At 30.5% G+C, this 21,077-nt stretch overlaps 2 protein-coding genes and 1 pseudogene across 2 annotated transcripts; 1 reads left to right on the forward strand and 2 right to left on the reverse strand.

The window, feature by feature from the left end:
* Positions 1–1,171: 1,171 nt before the first annotated feature.
* Positions 1,172–5,747, forward strand: LOC135587029 (alpha-galactosidase 1-like; annotated as a pseudogene).
* Positions 5,748–13,189: 7,442 nt separating this feature from the next.
* On the reverse strand, positions 13,190–13,964 carry LOC103994545 (pollen-specific protein C13-like). The gene is made up of 2 exons (XM_065163174.1): positions 13,748–13,964; positions 13,190–13,676 (listed from the first exon to the last, which is right to left on the reverse strand). The coding sequence occupies exons 1-2, from the start codon at positions 13,899–13,901 to the stop codon at positions 13,348–13,350; spliced, it is 483 nt and encodes a 160-aa protein (XP_065019246.1). The 5' UTR covers positions 13,902–13,964; the 3' UTR covers positions 13,190–13,347.
* Positions 13,965–18,217: 4,253 nt separating this feature from the next.
* LOC135645763 (major pollen allergen Lol p 11-like) lies at positions 18,218–19,090 on the reverse strand. Its single transcript, XM_065164452.1, has 3 exons — positions 19,061–19,090; positions 18,751–18,979; positions 18,218–18,679 (listed from the first exon to the last, which is right to left on the reverse strand). The coding sequence occupies exons 1-3, from the start codon at positions 19,088–19,090 to the stop codon at positions 18,351–18,353; spliced, it is 588 nt and encodes a 195-aa protein (XP_065020524.1). The 3' UTR covers positions 18,218–18,350.
* Positions 19,091–21,077: the final 1,987 nt, after the last annotated feature.

A 21,077-nucleotide genomic window follows, 5' to 3' on the forward strand; every position in this document is an offset into this window, starting at 1 on the left:
ATTTTTTTTGATAATAATTATAAATTTATATGCAAAAATAAAAATTATAAAAATATTTATTAAATTATTTCATAATTTCGGAAATCATTTTGAGATCTAATCTTTATTATTGATATAATCAAGATAATATTTTATAATTTAAAATTTTAATAATATATTCTTAAAATATCTATGAGATCGTGATAATCTTATCTCAATGATATCTATATTATTTTATAATTTAGAAAAACATGTTCTTTATTATTGATAGAATCATTATTAATTATTATTATAAATTTAGAAAAACATATTCTCTATTATTGATAAAATCATGATAATATATTATTATAAATTTATAATTTAATATTATGATAATATAATATTAAAATATTAAGGAGATCATGATAAATCATATCATGGTTTATCATGATTTAAAATCCCTTAATCATGATCTCGATTCATTGTTACACTAACTCATTCTAGAAAGATTTTTGGTAATAGATATAAAACTCACCCTAAGACATCATGAATTAATGGTATTGATGATTATCATCACTAAATTTTTAATGATAATGATTATAAATTTTTATACACAAATAAAAATTATAAAAATATAATAATTATATATTTTATTTAAAAATAATAATTATTAAATTATTTCATAATTTTGGAAATCATTTTAAGATCTAATCTTTATTATTGATAAAATCAAGATAATATTTTATAATTTAAATTTATAATAATATATTCTCAAAATATCTTTGAGATCGTGATAATCTTATCTCAATAATATCTATATTATTTCATAATTTAGAAAAACATGTTCTTTATTATTGATAGAATCATGATAATATATTGTTAACAATTGTAAAATTTAGGTTTATGATAATATAATATTAAAATATTATGGAGATCGTGATAAATAATATCATGGTTTATCATGATTTAGAATATCGTGATCTCGATTCTTTGTTAAACTAACTCATTCTAGAGAGATTTTTGGTATGGATATAAAGCTCATCGAGACATCACGATTTAACAGTATCGATAAGTATGACAACTAAATTTTTATTGATCATGATTATAAATTTATATGCACAAATAAAAATCATAAAAATATAATAAGTATATATTTTATTTTAAAAATAAATTATAAAAATATGTATTAAAATATTTCATAATTGGTTTGGTGATGATCGTGGTGGTGATGATTTGTCGCCAACATTTGATTAGTGTCGAAGCAAGACCGGTAATCGAGCGTCGGAACTTGCTTGCGAATGGGCTTGGGATGACTCCTCCCATGGGGTATGTTTTCTTTTTTCTCTTATTTTTGATAGATTCATGTAAATTTTTTTGATCATAAGATTACTTTAAGAGCAGTTGGAACACTTGGAATCACTTTTATTGCGATATCAACGAGACTATAATTAGAGAATCAGGTACAAATATATTGATGTGTTTTCTCCAACAAAAAATAAGTAGATTAATTTATGACATACTAGTGATGCTCTGTTTCGATGTTATAGCATATGCATTGGTGTCTATCGGGCTTGCCAAACTTGGATATCGATATGTCAACATAGGTATGCTTCTTATAGCCTCACTCACAATTACATTTGCTTTAGATTTAGAGAGATTAAATCTGATGAATTGTCGATGGAATGGACATGCAGATGATTGCTGGGCTGAGCATGATCGCGATTCAACGGTTTGTAAATGGGTTTTTATTGACCTGTTTATGATATGATGCATCAAGTGCATTGCTCATAAATACTTCAAGGCATCCATTTTAGTGTTTCATCAACTCTCATGGTCATTCATAGATGCTTCCAGGGTTATATGGTGCCAAAAAGGTTGACATTTCCATCAGGAATCAAAGCTCTCGCGGATTATGTTCACAGCAAGGGGCTTAAACTTGGTATTTACTCGGATGCAGGGTAAGTCTGGCTAAACAATGAATCCTGATCATCTCTTCATGATTGTTTTGATCTGTGAGTTCTTGAAACAAGACTTGTCGGGCATTGTAGGCACCGAACATGCAGCCAGATGATGCTAGGTTCACTTGGGCATGAGCAGAAAGATGCTGAAACTTTTGCTTCATGGGTAAGCATGCGTGGTCGAATTGCTGAAGCTTCTCTGATACGAATTAGCTTGTTGATTATTATTATTCTTGTACTAGGGTATTGATTACCTCAAGTACGACAACTGTAACAATGATGATTTGAAACCGATGAAGCGGTAAGGTTTTCTTTTTTTTCGTTTTGGTGAGATTTCATGTGTGCCACTGAAACAAGGAAGAATTGTTGATGTAGGTATCCTGAGATGACTCGAGCTCTGATGAGAATAGGCAAACCAATTTTTGTCTCTCTCTGTGAATGGTAAAAAATGAAAAGAATACCAGAGAATAGAAAAGTAAACAATCCTTGTTTCTTCGTTGATCGACTCTGTTCTTGTTCTCTCTGATTCAGGGGAGACATGCACCCGGCTCTTTGGGCTGACAAGTTGGGAAATAGCTAGAGAACAACTTTTGACATAAATGATTCATGGGAAAGGTACGGTCGTTCGTCTTTATTTCTTCTTGATGTTCTTGTGTGGCATAATGTGTGTTGTTTCTTTATCTTGTAGTATGGTCTCGAGGGCAGATCAGAATGAAGTTTATGCTGAGAATGCAAGACCTAGTGGTTGGAATGGTAAGTGCCTGCATAATTAGCTGATCTTATCGTTTTCTGTGCAAGACGTTTGACATGTTGGCTTACGTCTATAGACCCAGACATGCTCAAAGTTGGAAATGGTGGTATGAGTAACGATGAGTACATCGTGCACTTCAGCCTCTGGGCCGCTTCCAAGGTAGCATAACTCTCTCTCTCTCTCTCATCATTTGTGAATATTCTATTTACAGATTGCTCCACTCTAATCCAATCCATCCTTGCAGGCTCCTCTTATTATCGGTTGTGATGTAAGGAGCATGACTAAGGAAACCTTAGCTATCCTTGGCAACGAGGAAGTGATTGCTGTAAACCAAGGTAGGCATATGCGACAAGTTCGATGGGGCTCTCATGACTATGGCTTTCACATATGGTTTGTTTTCTGATGAATAGATCCTCTCGGTGTTCAAGCGAAGAAGGTGCGAATGGACGGAGATCACGAGGTTAGTAATTGACACTGCAAATTGTTCTCATATTCTATCATCTGGTGAAGCACGCAAGTCTTGAGATCATGGAAGTTTGGATGCAGGTTTGGGCAGGACCTCTCTCTGGATACAAAATAGTAGTTGTTCTGTTGAATCGCTCTCCTGAATTTAGAACCATCACAGTCCAACGGGATGACATCGGTCTCCCACCAAACACGGTTGTGGAAGTTAGAGATCTTTGGAAGGTACTCCAAATGCTTCACCATCTTCTTCTACACCTTGCAGTTATCGACTGACAGTTGTAGTTAACATGGTTGTACATTCTTGTTTGTTGCAGCATGCGACATTGGAGAAGAGGTTCGTGAACGAATTGATTGTCGACGTGTACCACCATGCCTACAAGATGTTCTTGTTGACGCCACTAACACTATCAGACGAGGATAAACCAAAAGTCTAGTCACTGCTCGTAGGATGAATAAATGCATGTACAAATTCGATGCTTGAATTTGCTGGTATTTTAATGAAGTAGAGGGCGAATAAATTCATGTACAAATTCGATGCTTGAATTTATTGGTATTTTAATGTAATTGAGAAACACGATCTTTTTTTATTCATGACTTGTTTCCCTCAAAGGTAGTCATAGGCACAGACAAAAAAAAATCTCATTATTTAAAAAATAATAATATGATTCTATCATAATAAAGTAAAAAAAAATCACCAAACATGGTTGTGGAAGTCAGAGATCTTTATAAGGTACTCCAATTGCTTCGTCAGCTTCTTTTACATCTTGCAATCATCGACTGACAGTTGTAGTTAACATGATTGTACATTCTTGGTTGCTACAGCATGCGACACTAGAGAAGAGGTACATGAATTAATTGTGAGCCGACGTGCACCACCATGCCTGCAAGATGTTCCTGTTGACGCCTCTTACATTATCAGATGTGGATGAACCGAAAGTCTAGTCACTACTTGAAGAATGAATAAATGCATGTACAAATTCGATGCTTGAATTTGCTAGTATTTTAATGAAGTAGAGGGCTCATATGATGAATAAATTCATGTACAAATTCTAGAGATCGTGATCTCTTTTCTTTGCTACACTAAGTTATTTTAGAGAAATTTTTGGTATGTTAATAAATCTCACCTTAAGACATCATAAATTAATGGTATCGATGAGTATGACTCATTAAATTTTTATTGATAATAATTATAAATTTATATGCATAAATAAAAATTATAAAATATAATAATTATATATTTTTTAATTAATAATAGATATAAAATATTTTTAAAATTATTTCATAATTTATGAATTCATATTGATATCATAATCTTTATTATTGATAGAGTCATGATAATAATTTATAATTTAAAATTATAACAATATATTCTTAAAATATCGATAATATCTTGATAATCTTATCTCAAAGATATCTATATTATTTCATAATTTAGAAAATCAAGTTCTTTATTTTTGATAAAATCATGATAATATATTATTATATATTCAATAATTTAGGATCATGATAATGTAATATTAAAAAAATTAAGGAGATGATGATAAATCATATTATGTTTATCATGATTTAGAATTAATGGTTTGTGATCACGTTTTTTTGTTATACTAAGTCTTTTAGAGAGATTTTCGGTATGGCTACAAATTTTTATTAATAATGATTACAAATTTATATGCTCAAATAAAAATTATAATAATATAATAATTATATATTTAATTTAAAAATAAAAAATATTTATTAAATTATTTCATAATTTCAGAAATTATTTTGAGATCTAATCTTTATTATTGATAAAACCAATTTAATATTTTCTAATTTAAAATTATAATAATATATTCTCCTAATATCTTTGAGATCGTGATAATCTTATCTTAATAATATCGATATTAATTCATAATTTAGAAAAACATGTTCTTTATTATTGATAAAATCATAATAATATATTATTATAAATTTTATAATTTAAGATAATAATAATTGAGACAAAAAATAAGTAGATCAGTTTATGACATGCTAGTGATGCTTTATTTTGGTGTTATAGCAGATGCATTGGTGTCTACCGGGCTTGCCAAACTTGGATATCGATATGTCAACATAGGTATGCCTCATAGCCTCACTCACAATTTCATTTTCTTTAGATTTAGAGAGATTAAATCTGATGAATTGTCTATAGCATGGACATGCAGATGATTGCTGGGCTGAGCATGATCGCGATTCAACGATTTGTAAATGGGTTTTTATTGACCTGTTTATGTGAATGGTAAAAAATGAAAAGAATACTAGAGAATAGAAGAGTAAACAATCCTTGCTTCTTCGTTGATCGACAACAACGTTTGACATAAATGATATGGGAAAGGTACGGTCGTTCATCTTTGTTTCTTCTTGATGTTCTTGTGTGGCATAATGTGTGTTGTTTCTTTATGTTGTAGTATGGTCTCGAGGGCAGATCAGAATGAAGTTTATGCTGAGTATGCAAGACCCGGTGGTTGGAATGGTAAGTGCCTGCATAATTAGCTGATCTCATCGTTTTCTGTGCAAGATATTTGACATATTGGTTTACGTCTATAGACCCAGATATGCTCGAAGTTGGAAATGGTGGTTTGAGTAACGATGAGTAACGATAAGTAGATTAGTTTAAAACATACTAGTGATGCTCTGTTTCGATGTTATAGCGGATGCATTGGTGTCTACCGGGCTTGCCAAACTTGGATATCGATATGTCAACATAGGTATGCTTTTTATAGCCTCACTCACAATTACATTTTCTTTAGATTTAGAGAGATTAAATCTGATGAATTGTCGATGGAATGGATATGCAGATGATTGCTGGGTTGAGCATGATCGCGATTCAACGGTTTGTAGATGGGTTTTTATTGACCTATTTATGATATGATGCATCAAGTGCATTGCTCATAAATACTTTAAGGCATTCATTTTAGTGTTTCATCAACTCTCATGGTCATTCATAAATGCTTCCAGGGTTATATGGTGCCAAAAAGGTTGACATTTCCATCGGGAATCAAAGCTCTCGCGGATTATGTTCACAGCAAGGGGCGACAAATATTTATTAAATTATTTAATAATTTCGGAAATCATTTTGAGATCTAATCTTTATTATTGATAAAATCAAGATAATATTTTATAATTTAAAATTATAATAATATATTCTCCACATATCTTTGAGATCGTGATAATCTTATATCAATAATATCTATATTATTTCATAATTTAGAAAAACATGTTCATTATTAATATAATTATTATAATATATTATTATAAAATTTATAATTTAAGATTATGGTAATATAATATTAAAATATTAAAGAGATCGTGATAAATTAAATCATGTTGTATCATGATTTAGAATACCTTGATCATGATCTCGATTCTTTGTTACACTAACTTATTCTAGATAGATTTTTGTTATTGAGATAAAGCTCACCGTTATGAATTAATGGTACCGACACACTAAATTTTTATTGATAATAATTATAAATTTATATACATAAATAAAAATTATAAAAATATAAAAATTATATATTTTATTAAAAATAATAATTATAAAAATATTTATTAAATTATTTCATAATTTCAGAAACCTTTTTGAGATCTAATTTTTATTATTGATATAATAAGATACTATTTTATAATTTAAAATTATAATAATATATTCTCAAAATATCGATGAGATCGTGATAATCTTATCTCAATGATATTTATATTATTTCATAATTTAGAAAAACATGTTCTTTATTAATGATAGAATCATGATAATATATTATTATAAATTCTATAATTTAGGATTCTGATAATATAATATTAATATGTTAAAGAGATCTTGATAAATCATATCATGGTTTATCATGATTTAGAATCTCTTAATCATGATCTCTATTCTTTGTTAAACTAACTTATCCTTGAGAGATTTTTCATAATTGATATAAAACTCACCCTATGATGTCATAAATTAATGGTACCGATGATTATCACTCACTAAATTTTTATTGATAATTATTATAAATTTATATGCACAAATAAATATTATAAAAAAATATAATAATTATATATTTTATTTAAATAATAATAATAATAATAATAATAATAATAATATTTATTAAATTATTTCATAATTTTGGAAATCATTTTGAGATCTAATCTTTATTATTGATAGAATTAAGATAATATTTTATAATTTTAAATTATAATAATATATTCTAAAAATATCTATGAGATCGTGATAATCTTATCTCAATGATATCTATTTTATTTCATAATTTAGAAAAACATATACTTTATTATTGATAGAATCATGATAATATATTATTATAAATTTTATAATTTAAGATTATAATAATATAATATTAAAATATTAAGGAGATCGTGATAAGTTTATCATGATTTAGAATCCCTTAATTATGATCTCGATTCTTTGTTACACTAACTCATTCTAAAGATATTTTTGGTAATGGATATAAAACTCACCTTAAGACGTCATGAATTAACGGTATTAATGATTATCACTCACTAATTTTTTATTGATAATGTATATAAATTTATAAGCATAAATAAAAATTATAATAATATAATAATAAATAATTTATTGTAAAAAATAATTATAAAAATAATTATTAAATTATATCATAATTTCGGAAATCATTTTGATTTCTAATATTTATTATTGATAGAATTAAGATAATATTTTATAATTTAAAATTATAATAATATATTCTAAAAATATCTATGAGATCGTGATAATCTTATCTCAATAATATAAATAAATAAATATATATATATATATATATTTATTTATATATTTATATATTTATATATTTATATATATTATTTCATAATTTATAAAAACATATTTTTTATTATTGATAGAATCATGATAATATATTATTATAAATTCTATGATTTAGGATTATGATAATATAATATTAATATATTAATGAGATCTTGATAAATCATACAAGGTTTATCATTATTTAGAATCCCTTAATCATGACCTCGATTCTTTGTTATACTAAGTCATTCTAGGGAGATTTTTTGTATGGATATAAAGCTCACCCTAAGACATCATGAATTAACGGTACCGATGAGTATGACTCACTAAATTTTTATTGATAATAATTATAAATTTATATGTATAAATAAAAATTATAAAAATATTTATTAAATTATTTCATAATTTCGAAAATCATTTTGAGACCTAATCTTTATTATTGATATAATCAAGATAAAATTTTATAATTTTAAATTTTAATAATATATTCTTAAAATATCTATGAGATCATGATAATCTTATCTCAATGATATCTATATTATTTTATAATTTAGCAAAATATGTTATTCTTTATTGATAAAATCATTATTAATTATTATTATAAATTTAGAAAAACATGTTCTTTATTATTGATATAATCATGATAATATATTATTATAAATTTATAATTGAAGATTATAATAATATAATATTAAAATATTAAGAAGATCATGTTAAATCATATCATGGTTTATCATGATTTAAAATCCCTTAATCATTATCTCGATTCATTGTTATTCTAACTCATTCCAGAAAGATTTTTGGTAATGGATATAAAACACACCCTGAGACATCATAAATTATTGGTATTGATGATTATCACTCACTAAATTTTTATTGATAATGATTATAAATTTTTATACACAAATAAAAATTATAAAAATATATAATAATTATATATTTTATTATAAAAAAAATAATTATAAAACTAATTATTAAATTATTTCATAATTTTTGAAATAATTTTAAGATCTAATCTTTATTATTAATAAAATCAAGATAATATTTTATAATTTAAAATTATAATAATATATTCTCAAAATATCTTTGAGATCGTGATAATCTTATCTCAATAATATCTATATTATTTCATAATTTAGAAAAATATATTCTTTATTATTGATAGAATCATGATAATATATTATTATAAATTCTATGATTTAGGATTATGATAATATAATATTAATATATTAAGGAGATCTTGATAAATCATATCATGGTTTATCATGATTTAGAATCCCTTAATCATGATCTCGATTCTTTGTTACACTGTTATTCTAGAGAGATTTTTTGTATTGATATAAAACTCACCCTAAGACATCATGAATTAATGATACAGTATGACTTACTAAATTTTTATTGATAATAATTATAAATTTATATGCAAAAATAAAAATTATAAAAATATTTATTAAATTATTTCATAATTTCGGAAATCATTTTGAGATCTAATCTTTATTATTGATATAATCAAGATAATATTTTATAATTTAAATTTTAATAATATATTCTTAAAATATCTATGAGATCGTGATAATCTTATCTCAATGATATCTATATTATTTTATAATTTAGAAAAACATGTTCTTCATGTTGAATTTCAGATTTTGATGATGAAGTCAATTGTCATTTGTTATCTAATCTATGTGTTGAGATAAGTGTGCAGGATTAACTACGATGAAAGTTAGACATGCAGCAGGAGTTGCGCCGGAGTCAAGACAATGATCACGTTGGGAGTTCGAGAGTTCGACGGCAGTTTGGACAGTCGTCGGAGGTTCTACGGGAACAAATCCGAGAAGTCCATAAGCTTGCCAAAGAAGCTCGTCGGAACTCACCAAGTGGATCGTCGCAAGTCCAAGAGTTTGCCGGAAGTCCGCAGGAGCATCACCGAGGGTTCATTGGATGATCGACGGAAGTTCGCCGGAAACTCACCGGAAGAAGCGATTGACGCACCGGAGCAAGCTACAGAAATTGTCTTAGGAATTATCGTAGTTAGCACAATGATTAAGTTGGAAATGGGAGGTGATCCCATTAACTTAATCTTGGGGCAATTGGGCCCCTAAAAAAACCCAAATTGGGCCGAATGGATTAACCCATTCGGACCCTGATTGCTGTGGGAGGTGCAACCGCCCAAGCCAGAAGGTGGCATCGCTTGGGCTAAGTCTCCCAGCGAGACTGGGCGGTGCACCCGCCCTAGCCAGAAGGTGGCATCGCCTGGGCTCAATCTCCAAGCGAGACTGGGCGGTGCAACCTCTCCTGACAGGAGGTGGCACCGCTTGAGCTCAGTCTTCGAGCTTTGCCAGGCGATGCAACCGCCTCAGTCAGGAGGTGCAACCGCCTGAGCTCGGTCTTCGAGCTCTGGCAGAGAGGTGCAACCGCCCCTGACAGAGGTGGCACCGCCTAGAGGCTCAATCTTCGAGCTCTACCAGGCGGTGCAACCGCCCCAATCAGGAGGTGCAACCGCCTGATCCCGGAATTCCAGGAATTGATAGGTTTGAGCTCCAAATTTGAATTGGGTTGGGGCCTATAAATACCCCACCCATTCAGCACTGAAAGACAAGAACTTACACTCGAAATCTTGATCTTTCTCTATGATTCTTAGAGCTCAAAATTGTTGTAAAGGCCAAAAGTTCTCCTCCCTCTGTTCTTCCAAGTTCTGAGTTGTAAAGAGAGGAGAGAAAATTTCTGTAAGGGTTGTCTCCTAAGCCCGTCAAAAGGAGTGAAATTGTAAAAGGGTAGTTGGCCTTCGCCTATTGAAGGAAGGCCTCTAGTTGACGTCGGTGGAGGAAGCCAAAAGTGGAGTAGGTCAAGATTGACCAAACCACTCTAAATCTCGGTTTGTATTTACTTTGAGCATTTTATCTTTACTGCAAACCTCCTCAATAGCTTACTGCCTTCTGCGCTTTTATGAACGAGTTTCTAAGTTCAGAGCTTTTCGAATCTGCGTTTAGACGTAAATCGGCTTTTTCGTACGATCATCATATTTCAGTTTACGTTTACGTTTTGATTTCAATCATAACTGCAAACTGCTTTCTGCGCATTTACAAAACGTATCTCAAAGTTCAGTATTTTCAGAATCGGCATTTAGACGTAAACCGGTTTTATCGTACGAACGTCGTATTTCAGTTTGCGCTTGCATTCTGATTTGCATCATAAACTGCAAATTGCATTCATAGATTTACTTTAACGTCATCTCGCTTAATCTTAAGTTAAAGTAATCTTAGAATCGGCTTTTACACCGAAATCGCTTTTATCAACGAACGAAGTTTTAATAGTTGAAAGATTTCCGCTGCACTAATTCACCCCCCCCCCCCTCTTAGTGCTCTTGATCCTAACAATTGGTATCAGAGCGGGGTTAACTCTCAAACGGATTAAAACCCAAGAGAGATGGCATACGCCGGAAACCAAGAGGGCCATTCTATTACACGTCCACCCATGTTCAATGGGACGGACTACACCTATTGGAAGACCCGATTGAGAATCTTTCTTATTTCTATGGATTTTGAACTTTGGAATCTTGTCAGAAACGGATTTTCGAAGTCTTCTCTTCCAATGATCGATTGGAATGACTTATAGAAGAAGGCTTTCACTCTTAATGCAAAGGCTATGAATGCCTTATTTTGTGCACTTGATAAAAACGAGTTTAATCGTGTTTCGATCTGTGAAACCGCATTTGATATTTGGCACACACTCGAAGTGACTCATGAAAGCACAAATAGAGTGAAAGAGTCAAAAATCAATCTTTTGTTACACTCTTTTGAACTTTTCTGGATGAAACCGAGTGAGACTATTGGCGACATGTTTACCCGTTTCACGGATGTCGTCAACGGTCTAAAAGGACTCGGAAAAAGTTTTTCGGATGTTGAGCTCGTAAATAAGATTCTAAGATCCCTTCCTAAGAGTTGGGATCCTAAAGTCACTGCTATTCAAGAGGCGAAAGATCTAAACAACTTCCCTCTTGAAGAACTAATTGGGTCATTAATGACCTACGAGATGACTTGCAAAGCTCATGAAGAGCAAGAAGACATCCTTCCAAAGAACAGGAAGGATATGACACTTAAAACTTTAGAAGACCACTTGAGAGAAAACTCAAGTGATGAGGACTGTGACGATGACATGGCACTTCTAACAAGAAATTTTAAAAAGTTCATTAAAAGAAACAAGTTTAAGAATGACACAAAAAACAAACTTGAACCCAAGAAGGACCAAGTTATTTGCTATGAGTGAAGAAGAAGGCGCTCAAAGCAACATGGAATGATTCGAGCGTGTCCGAAAACGAGGAGTCCAACACCGTGCAAGTTGCTCATTACGCCTTAATGGCCATGGCCATAGGAGAGGAGGTAACGAATTTAATAGATGCAGATTTATCTTTCGATGAATTATTAAATGCCTTCCATGACTTATTTGATAAATGCAAGATTATTAGTAGAAAATACAAATTGCTAAAAGAGGAGCATGATAGTCTTACTTGTAATTTCGATAAGTTAAAAACTGAATATCATGATAGTTTAGGCTCATGCATAAAATGCCATGATCTAGAAACTCTCCAAAAGGAAAACTTGCTACTTAAGGACACCATGAAGAAATTCGAGGTTGGTAGCAAGTCATTGAACATGATCCTTGCAAACAAGGGTCACGTTCCATTATTAATTATTATTATAAATTTTATAATTTAAGATAACGATAATATAATATTAAAATATTAAGGAGATCATGATAAATCATATCACGATTTAGAATACCTTAATCATGATCTCGATTCTTTTTTACACTAACTCATTTTAGATAGATTTTTGGTATGGATATAAAGCTCACCGTTATGAATTAACGGTACCAATGATATATATTATTTTGAGATATAATCTTTATTATTAATAGAATTAAGATCATGATAATCTTATCTCAATGATATATATATTATTTCATAATTTAGAAAAACATGTTCTTTATTATTGATAGAATCATGATAATATATTATTATAAATTCTATGATTTAAGATTATGATAATATAATATTAATATATTAAGAAGATCTTGATAAATCATATCATGGTTTATCATGATTTAGAATCCCTTAATCATGATCTCGATTCTTTGTTACACTAAGTCATTCTAGAGAGATTTTTTGTATGGATATAAAGCTCACCCTTAGACATCATGAATTTAGAATAACATGTTCTTTATTATTGATAGAATCAGGATAATATATTATTATAAATTTATAATTTAAGATTATGATAATATAATATTAGCACATCTAATATTATAGGAGAATACTTCACCAAGCTTTCTTAGCACATCTAAGTTCCATGGATCCGAAACCAAGGTCATCCATCCATGGTTCATGGAAAGCTAGGTGATACATATACTTAATGTTAGGTGCTTGCCTTCTTGTCTTAGTCATCGACGCCCAAAGCATACTGCTGCAGCAACAGCCCACACTGTTGCAGCGGCTCGTCCTTGAGGAAGCCTAGGGAGTTCGCATAACGGATGTCGGAGGCCAAGCCGCTCCTGCCGGTGACCAGGATGCGGGCACGGTTCCTGCTTTGCGCCACCTCTGTGCAGCCTGGTTGCGGACTCTGCAGCAGCGACACCTCGCAGATCTCCTCCTCGTGGCTGTCCTCCACCTCGATGTGGTACGTGCCGGTGTTGTCCGTCACGCCCTCGACCAGGTGCTCCACCGCGTCGGTCTCGTAGTTTCTGCATTGCAGCTTGACCTTGGCACCTGCAAGCCGATCTCACCTGTCAGTACTCCTGCATGAACGCATGCAGATGAGGTAGATGAGATGGGATCACCTGCAATATACTGGCTGACGGCGGTCTGGAAGCCGGCACGGCAGGTGTCGCAGTAGACGCGGCCTTCGATGACGAACTTGGGAGAGGCAAGCGCAACGCCGGTGAGGGCAAGGCAGAGGGCAACGAGGGTGGGGAGGAGCTGGACCTTCGCCATTGGATATCTCTCCCCTCTTAGTATGTGTGGGAGATGTGGAGAGCAAGAGAGGGAGCGAGAAGGGCGAGTGAGTTGTGAGAGGACCGGCTTGGCTTTAATAGCTTGGGGAGTGAGCTATTCTTGGAGCGAGATGCATGCGGCAGAGATTGCATGTGTGAGTTGACCGTGTTGCGGGTGAAGAGGTGTTGGGTTGACCTTGTTTTGCGGTGAGGGAAACCGCTTCATTTCGAATTATATTAGGAGGACCAAGTCATTCGGATTATCTGTTGGTTTCTTAAGATTTTAGGATTCATTTTTCCCAATTATCACTTTTTTTCTTTTTACTCACAAAAAAAATCTTTTTAATTGACCAAAAAGAAAGGTATATTTATTGACCTCAGGTTAACCATTATGGCAGGAACAAAGTGTTCATTTGAGAGACAAATAAGCTGAGAGTGAATCACGAATTGAGAACATGATGTGTTCTCAATATATCACAGGTATATTGAGAATGATTGCTGTGGAGGATCACGAAGTGCTGCTTCAGGAAAATGGAGACAGAGACCACCACAATTGCATGGCCAATTCATGTCCATATCATCTCAAAGTACTGACAGAAAAAAGCAAACAGAAGAATCATGATGCTGTAATCTGCTTTGGACTAATAACTTTCCTTCTTGCCAAGAAATTAAACTGACCAAACCATTCCATATATTAGTCTACAGAAAACATACAGCATATATGATCCTCGTCATTGTAACGTGGCGATAACACGCAGAGGTTTTATGATATGATCTCACAAAGGAAGCACAGATGGCTTGTGATAAGTAAGTTCATATTATTACAGGCGATAATACATGACTTTTTCTAGTTGTCGGCAACAGGTACGAATCCAATGCTGAAACCGAAGGTGATGCAAGTCAGTTGGTGCCCATCTTCTCCAGTCATCCGCATTGTAAGTGTGTATGATCCCTGCAAAGAGAGATAAACCTCAGTTTCTAGGAAATTCCTTGCGGAAACAGTTTCACTTTCATCGCAGATTCCAATGCAGGAAACACCGAAATGTATACAGCTAGCAAATACTACAGGACATTCACAAAGAAGGGCTCTCCCCAAAATGGAGGACATCTTCATGTGATTCAGTAGTTGGTCACTCAAGTTGCAACCTTGCCATGATACAAAGACTCGCCTTCTACATGGTTTTACAATGTCTACATAATATAATAATACCTCATATGAGATGAAAGAAAACATTTAAACAAGTTGAGACAAAATATTGATTCAATTTTCAACCAATGCATAAGACCATATTTCTTTAGCTAGAATGGCAAGACATAAATAGCTTTATCAGCTCAAGAGACAAATTTTAATTATTATTAGAAAATCATGTTGAGATCATGATTTATTATTGATAGAATCATGATAATATATTATTATAAATTCTATGATTTAGGATCATGAAATATTATATTAAAATATTAAGGGAATCATGATAAATCTTATTTTGATTTAGATTCATTCGATCATGATCTCGGTTTCCTTGTTGCATTGGGTTAGGAGAGATTTGGTATGGCTATAAAGATCACACCAAGACATCATACATTAATGGTGCTGATGAGTATTAATTTTATTTATTTTCTTGAGAAACCAAAAGTGTAACAAGAAAGAAAGAAGAAATTATTCACTAATTTTTTATTAATAATAAGTATGAATTTATATATACAAAGAGAGATAATAAAATGTGGTAATTATATGTTTTTAAAATAATAATATAAAAATATAAAAATATTTATTAAATTATTTCTTACTTTAGGATATCATATTAAGATCATAATCTTTCTTATTGATAAACTCATGATAATATTTTATAATTTAAAATTATAATAATATATTCTCAAAATATTGATGAAATCATGATAATCTTATCTCAATAATATCTATATTATTTTATAATTTATAAAATCATTATCTTCATGATCGATAGAATCATGATAATATATTATTATAAATTCTATAATTTATGATCATGATAATATAATATTAAAATATAAAAGTGATTATGATAAATCAAATCATGGTTTATCATGATTTAGAATCCATTGATTGTTATATTGGTTCTTTATTACACTAAGTTATTCTAGAGAGATTTTCGGCATAGATGTCATGAATTAATGGTATCGATGAGTATAAATTTTTATTAATTTTCTTAGACCACAAAAGAGACCTAAAAGTGATAAAAACTTACTAACTAAATTATTATATTTTTAATTAATAATAAAATATAAAAAAAATTATTAAATTAGTTCATAATTTCGAAAATAATATTGAGATCATAATCTTTATTATTGATAGAATTATGATAATATTTTATAATTTAAAATTATAATAATATATTCTCAAAATATCAATGAGACCGGGATAATATTATCTCAATAATATCTATATTATTTCATAATTTAGAAAATCATGTTCTTTATTATTAATAGAATCTTGATAATATATTATTATAAAATTTATAATTTATTATCATAATAATATATTATTATAAATTTTATAATTTAGAATCATAATAATATAATATAAAATTATTAATATTAAATTTTATAATTTAGAATCATGATAAATCATATCATAGTTTATCATGATTTAGAATCAATCGATCTTGATCTCCGTTATTTGTTACACTAAGTTATTCTAGAGAGATTTTCGATATGTTAATAAATCGCACCCGAATATGTCATAAATTAATGGTATCGATGAGCATGACTCGTTAATTTTTTATTGATAATAACTATAAATTTATATGCATAAATAAAAATTATAAAATATAATAATTATATATATTTTTAATTTAATAAATAGATATAAAATATTTTTAAAATTATTTAATAATTTATGAAATCATATTGAGATCATAATCTTTATTATTGATAGAGTCATGATAATAATTTAAAAATTAAAATTATAACAATATATTCTCAAAATATCGATAAGATCTTCATAATTTTATCTCAAAGATATCTATATTATTATATAATTCAGAAAATCAAGTTCTTTATTATTGATAGAATCATGATAATATATTATTATAAATTTAATAATTTAAGATCATGATAATATAATATTAAAAAATTAAGGAGACCATGATAAATCATATCATGTTTATCATGATTTAGAATCAATCGATTGTGATCTCGGTTCTTTGTTATTTCATAATTTAGAAAAACATGTTTTTTATTAATGATAGAATCATGATAATATATTATTATAAATTCTATAATATAAGATTCTGATAATATAATATTAAAATATTAAAAAGATCATGATAAAACATATCATGGTTTATCATGATTTAGAATCTCTTAATCATGATCTCTATTCTTTGTTACACTAACTTTTTTTCGTAATGGATATAAAACTCAGCTTATGACGTAATGAATTAACGGTACTGATGATTATCACTCACTAAATTTTTATTAATAATTATTATAAATTTATATACACAAATAAATATTATAAAAATATAATAATTATATATATATTTTTTTAAAAATAAATAATAATAATAATAATAATAATAATAAATATTTATTAAATTATTTCATAATTTTGGAAATCATTTTGAGATCTAATCTTTATTATTGATAGAATTAACATAATATTTTAAAATTTTAAATTATAATAATATATTCTAAAAATATCTATGAGATCGTGATAATCTTATCTCAATGATATCTATTTTATTTCATAATTTAGAAAAACATATTCTTTATTAATAATAGAATAATGATAATATATTATTATAAATTTTATAATTTAAGATTATAATAATATAATATTAAAATATTAAGGAGATTGTGATAAGTTTATCATGGATATAAAGCTCACCGTTATGAATTAACGGTACCAATGATATATATTATTTTGAGATATAATCTTTATTATTAATAGAATTAAGATCATGATAATCTTATCTCAATGATATATATATTATTTCATAATTTAGAAAAACATGTTCTTTATTATTGATAGAATCATGATAATATATTATTATAAATTCTATGATTTAAGATTATGATAATATAATATTAATATATTAAGAAGATCTTGATAAATCATATCATGGTTTATCATGATTTAGAATCCCTTAATCATGATCTCGATTCTTTGTTATACTAAGTCATTCTAAAGAGATTTTTTGTATGGATATAAAGCTCACCCTAAGACATCATGAATTTAGAATAACATGTTCTTTATTATTGATAGAATCAGGATAATATATTATTATAAATTTATAATTTAAGATTATGATAATATAATATTAGCACATCTAATATTATAGGAGAATACTTCACCAAGCTTTGTTAGCACATCTAAGTTCCATGGATCCGAAACCAAGGTCATCCATCCATGGTTCATGGAAAGCTAGGTGATACATATACTTAATGTTAGGTGCCTTGCCTTCTTGTCTTAGTCATCGACGCCCAAAGCATACTGCTGCAGTAACAGCCCACACTGTTGCAGCGGCTCGTCCTTGAGGAAGCCCAGGGAGTTCGCATAACGGATGTCGGAGGCCAAGCCGCTCCTGCCGGTGACCAGGATGCGGGCACGGTTCCTGCTTTGCGCCACCTCTGTGCAGCCTGGTTGCGGACTCTGCAGCAGCGACACCTCGCAGATCTCCTCCTCGTGGCTGTCCTCCACCTCGATGTGGTACATGCCGGTGTTGTCCGTCACGCCCTCGACCAGGTGCTCCACCGCGTCGGTCTCGTAGTTTCTGCATTGCAGCTTGACATTGGCACCTGCAAGCCGATCTCACCTGTCAGTACTCCTGCATGAACGCATGCAGATGAGGTAGATGAGATGGGATCACCTGCAATGTACTGGCTGACGGCGGTCTGGAAGCCGGCACGGCAGGTGTCGCAGTAGACGCGGCGAGGGAAAGGCAGAGGGCAACGAGGACGGGGAGGAGCTGGACCTTCGCCATTGGATATCTTTCCCCTCTTAGTATGTGTGGGGGATGTAGAGAGCAGGAGAGGGAGCGAGAATGGCGAGTGAGTTGTGGGAGGACCGACCCGAGCTTTAATAGCTCGGGGAGTGAGCTATTCTTGGAGCGAGATGCATGCGGCGAAGATTGCAGGTGTGAGTTGACCGTGTTGGGGGTGAAGAGGTGTTGGGTTGACCTTGTTTTGCGGTGAGGGAAACCGCTTCATTTCGAATTATATTAGGAGGACCAAGTCATTCGGATTATCTGTTGGTTTCTTAAGATTTTAGGATTCATTTTTCCCAATTCTCACTTCTTTTCTTTTTACTCACAAAAAAATCTTTTTAATTGACCAAAAAGAAAGGTATATTTATTGACCTCAGGTTGACCATTATGGCAGGAACAAAGTGTTCATTTGAGAGACAAATAAGCTGAGAGTGAATCACGAATTGAGAACATGAGGTGTTCTCAATATATCACAAGTATATTGAGAATGATTGCTGTGGAGGATCAGTGCTGCTTCAGGAAAATGGAGACAGAGACCACAATTGCATGGCCAATTCATGTCCATATCATCTCAAAGTACTGACAGATAGAAGCAAACAGAAGAATCATGATGCTGTAATCTGCTTTGGACTAATAACTTTCCTTCTTGCCAAGAAATTAAACTAACCAAACCATTCCATATATTAGTCTACAGAAAACATATAGCATATATGATCCTCGTCGATGTAACGTGGCGATAACACGCAGAGGTTTTACGATATGATCTCACAAAGGAAGCATAGATGGCTTGTGATAAGTAAGTTCATATTATTACAGTCGATAATACATGACTTTTTCTAGTTGTCGACAACAGGTACGAATCCAATGCTGAAACCGAAGGTGATGCAAGTCAGTTGCTGCCCATCTTCTCCAGTCATCCGCATTGTAAGTGTGTATGATCCCTGCAAAGAGAGATAAACCTCAGTTTCTAGGAAATTCCTTACGGAAACAATTTCACTTCCATCGCAGATTCCAATGCAGGAAACACCGAAATGTATACAGCTAGCAAATACTATACGACATTCACAAAGAAGGGCTCTCCCCAAAATGGAGGACATCTTCATGTGATTCAGTAGTTGGTCACTCAAGTTGCAACCTTGCCATGATACAATGACTCCCCTTCTACATGGTTTTACAATGTCTACAGAATATAATAATACCTCATTTGAGATGAAAGAAAACATTTAAACAAGTTGAGACAAAATATTGATTCAATTTTCAACCAATGCATAAGACCATATTACTTTAGCTAGAATGGCAAGACAGAAATAGCTTTATCAGCTCAAGAGACAAATTTTAATTTATTAGAAAATCATGTTGAGATCATGATTTATTATTGATAGAATCATGATAATATATTATTATAAATTCTATGATTTAGGATAATGAAATATTATATTAAAATATTAAGGGAATCATGATAAATCTTATTTTGATTTAGATTCATTCGATCATGATCTTGGTTTCCTTGTTGCATTGGGTTAGGAGAGATTTGGTATGGCTATAAAGATCACACCAAGACATCATACATTAATGGTGCTGATGAGTATTAATTTTATTGATTTTCTTGAGAAACCAAAAGTGTAACAAGAAAGAAAGAAGAAATTATTCACTAATTTTTTATTAATAATAAGTATGAATTTATATATACAAAGAGAGATAATAAAATGTGGTAATTATATGTTTTTAAAATAATAATAAAAAATATAAAAATATTTATTAAATTATTTCTTACTTTAGGATATCATATTAAGATCATATTCTTTCTTATTGATAAAATCATGATAATATTTTATAATTTAAAATTATAATAATATATTCTCAAAATATTGATGAAATCATGATAATCTTATCTCAATAATATCTATATTATTTTATAATTTATAAAATCATTATCTTCATGATCGATAGAATCATGATAATATATTATTATAAATTCTATAATTTATGATCATGATAATATAATATTAAAATATAAAAGTGATTATGATAAATCAAATCATGGTTTATCATGATTTAGAATCCATTGATTGTTATATTGGTTCTTTGTTACACTAAGTTATTCTAGAGAGATTTTCGGTATAGATGTCATGAATTAATGGTATCGATCAGTATAAATTTTTATTAATTTTCTTAGACCACAAAAGAGACCTAAAAGTGATAAAAACTAA

The sequence above is a fragment of the Musa acuminata genome, chromosome BXJ3-8 (genome assembly GCF_036884655.1).
Source record: "Musa acuminata AAA Group cultivar baxijiao chromosome BXJ3-8, Cavendish_Baxijiao_AAA, whole genome shotgun sequence".
Taxonomy (NCBI): domain Eukaryota; kingdom Viridiplantae; phylum Streptophyta; class Magnoliopsida; order Zingiberales; family Musaceae; genus Musa; species Musa acuminata.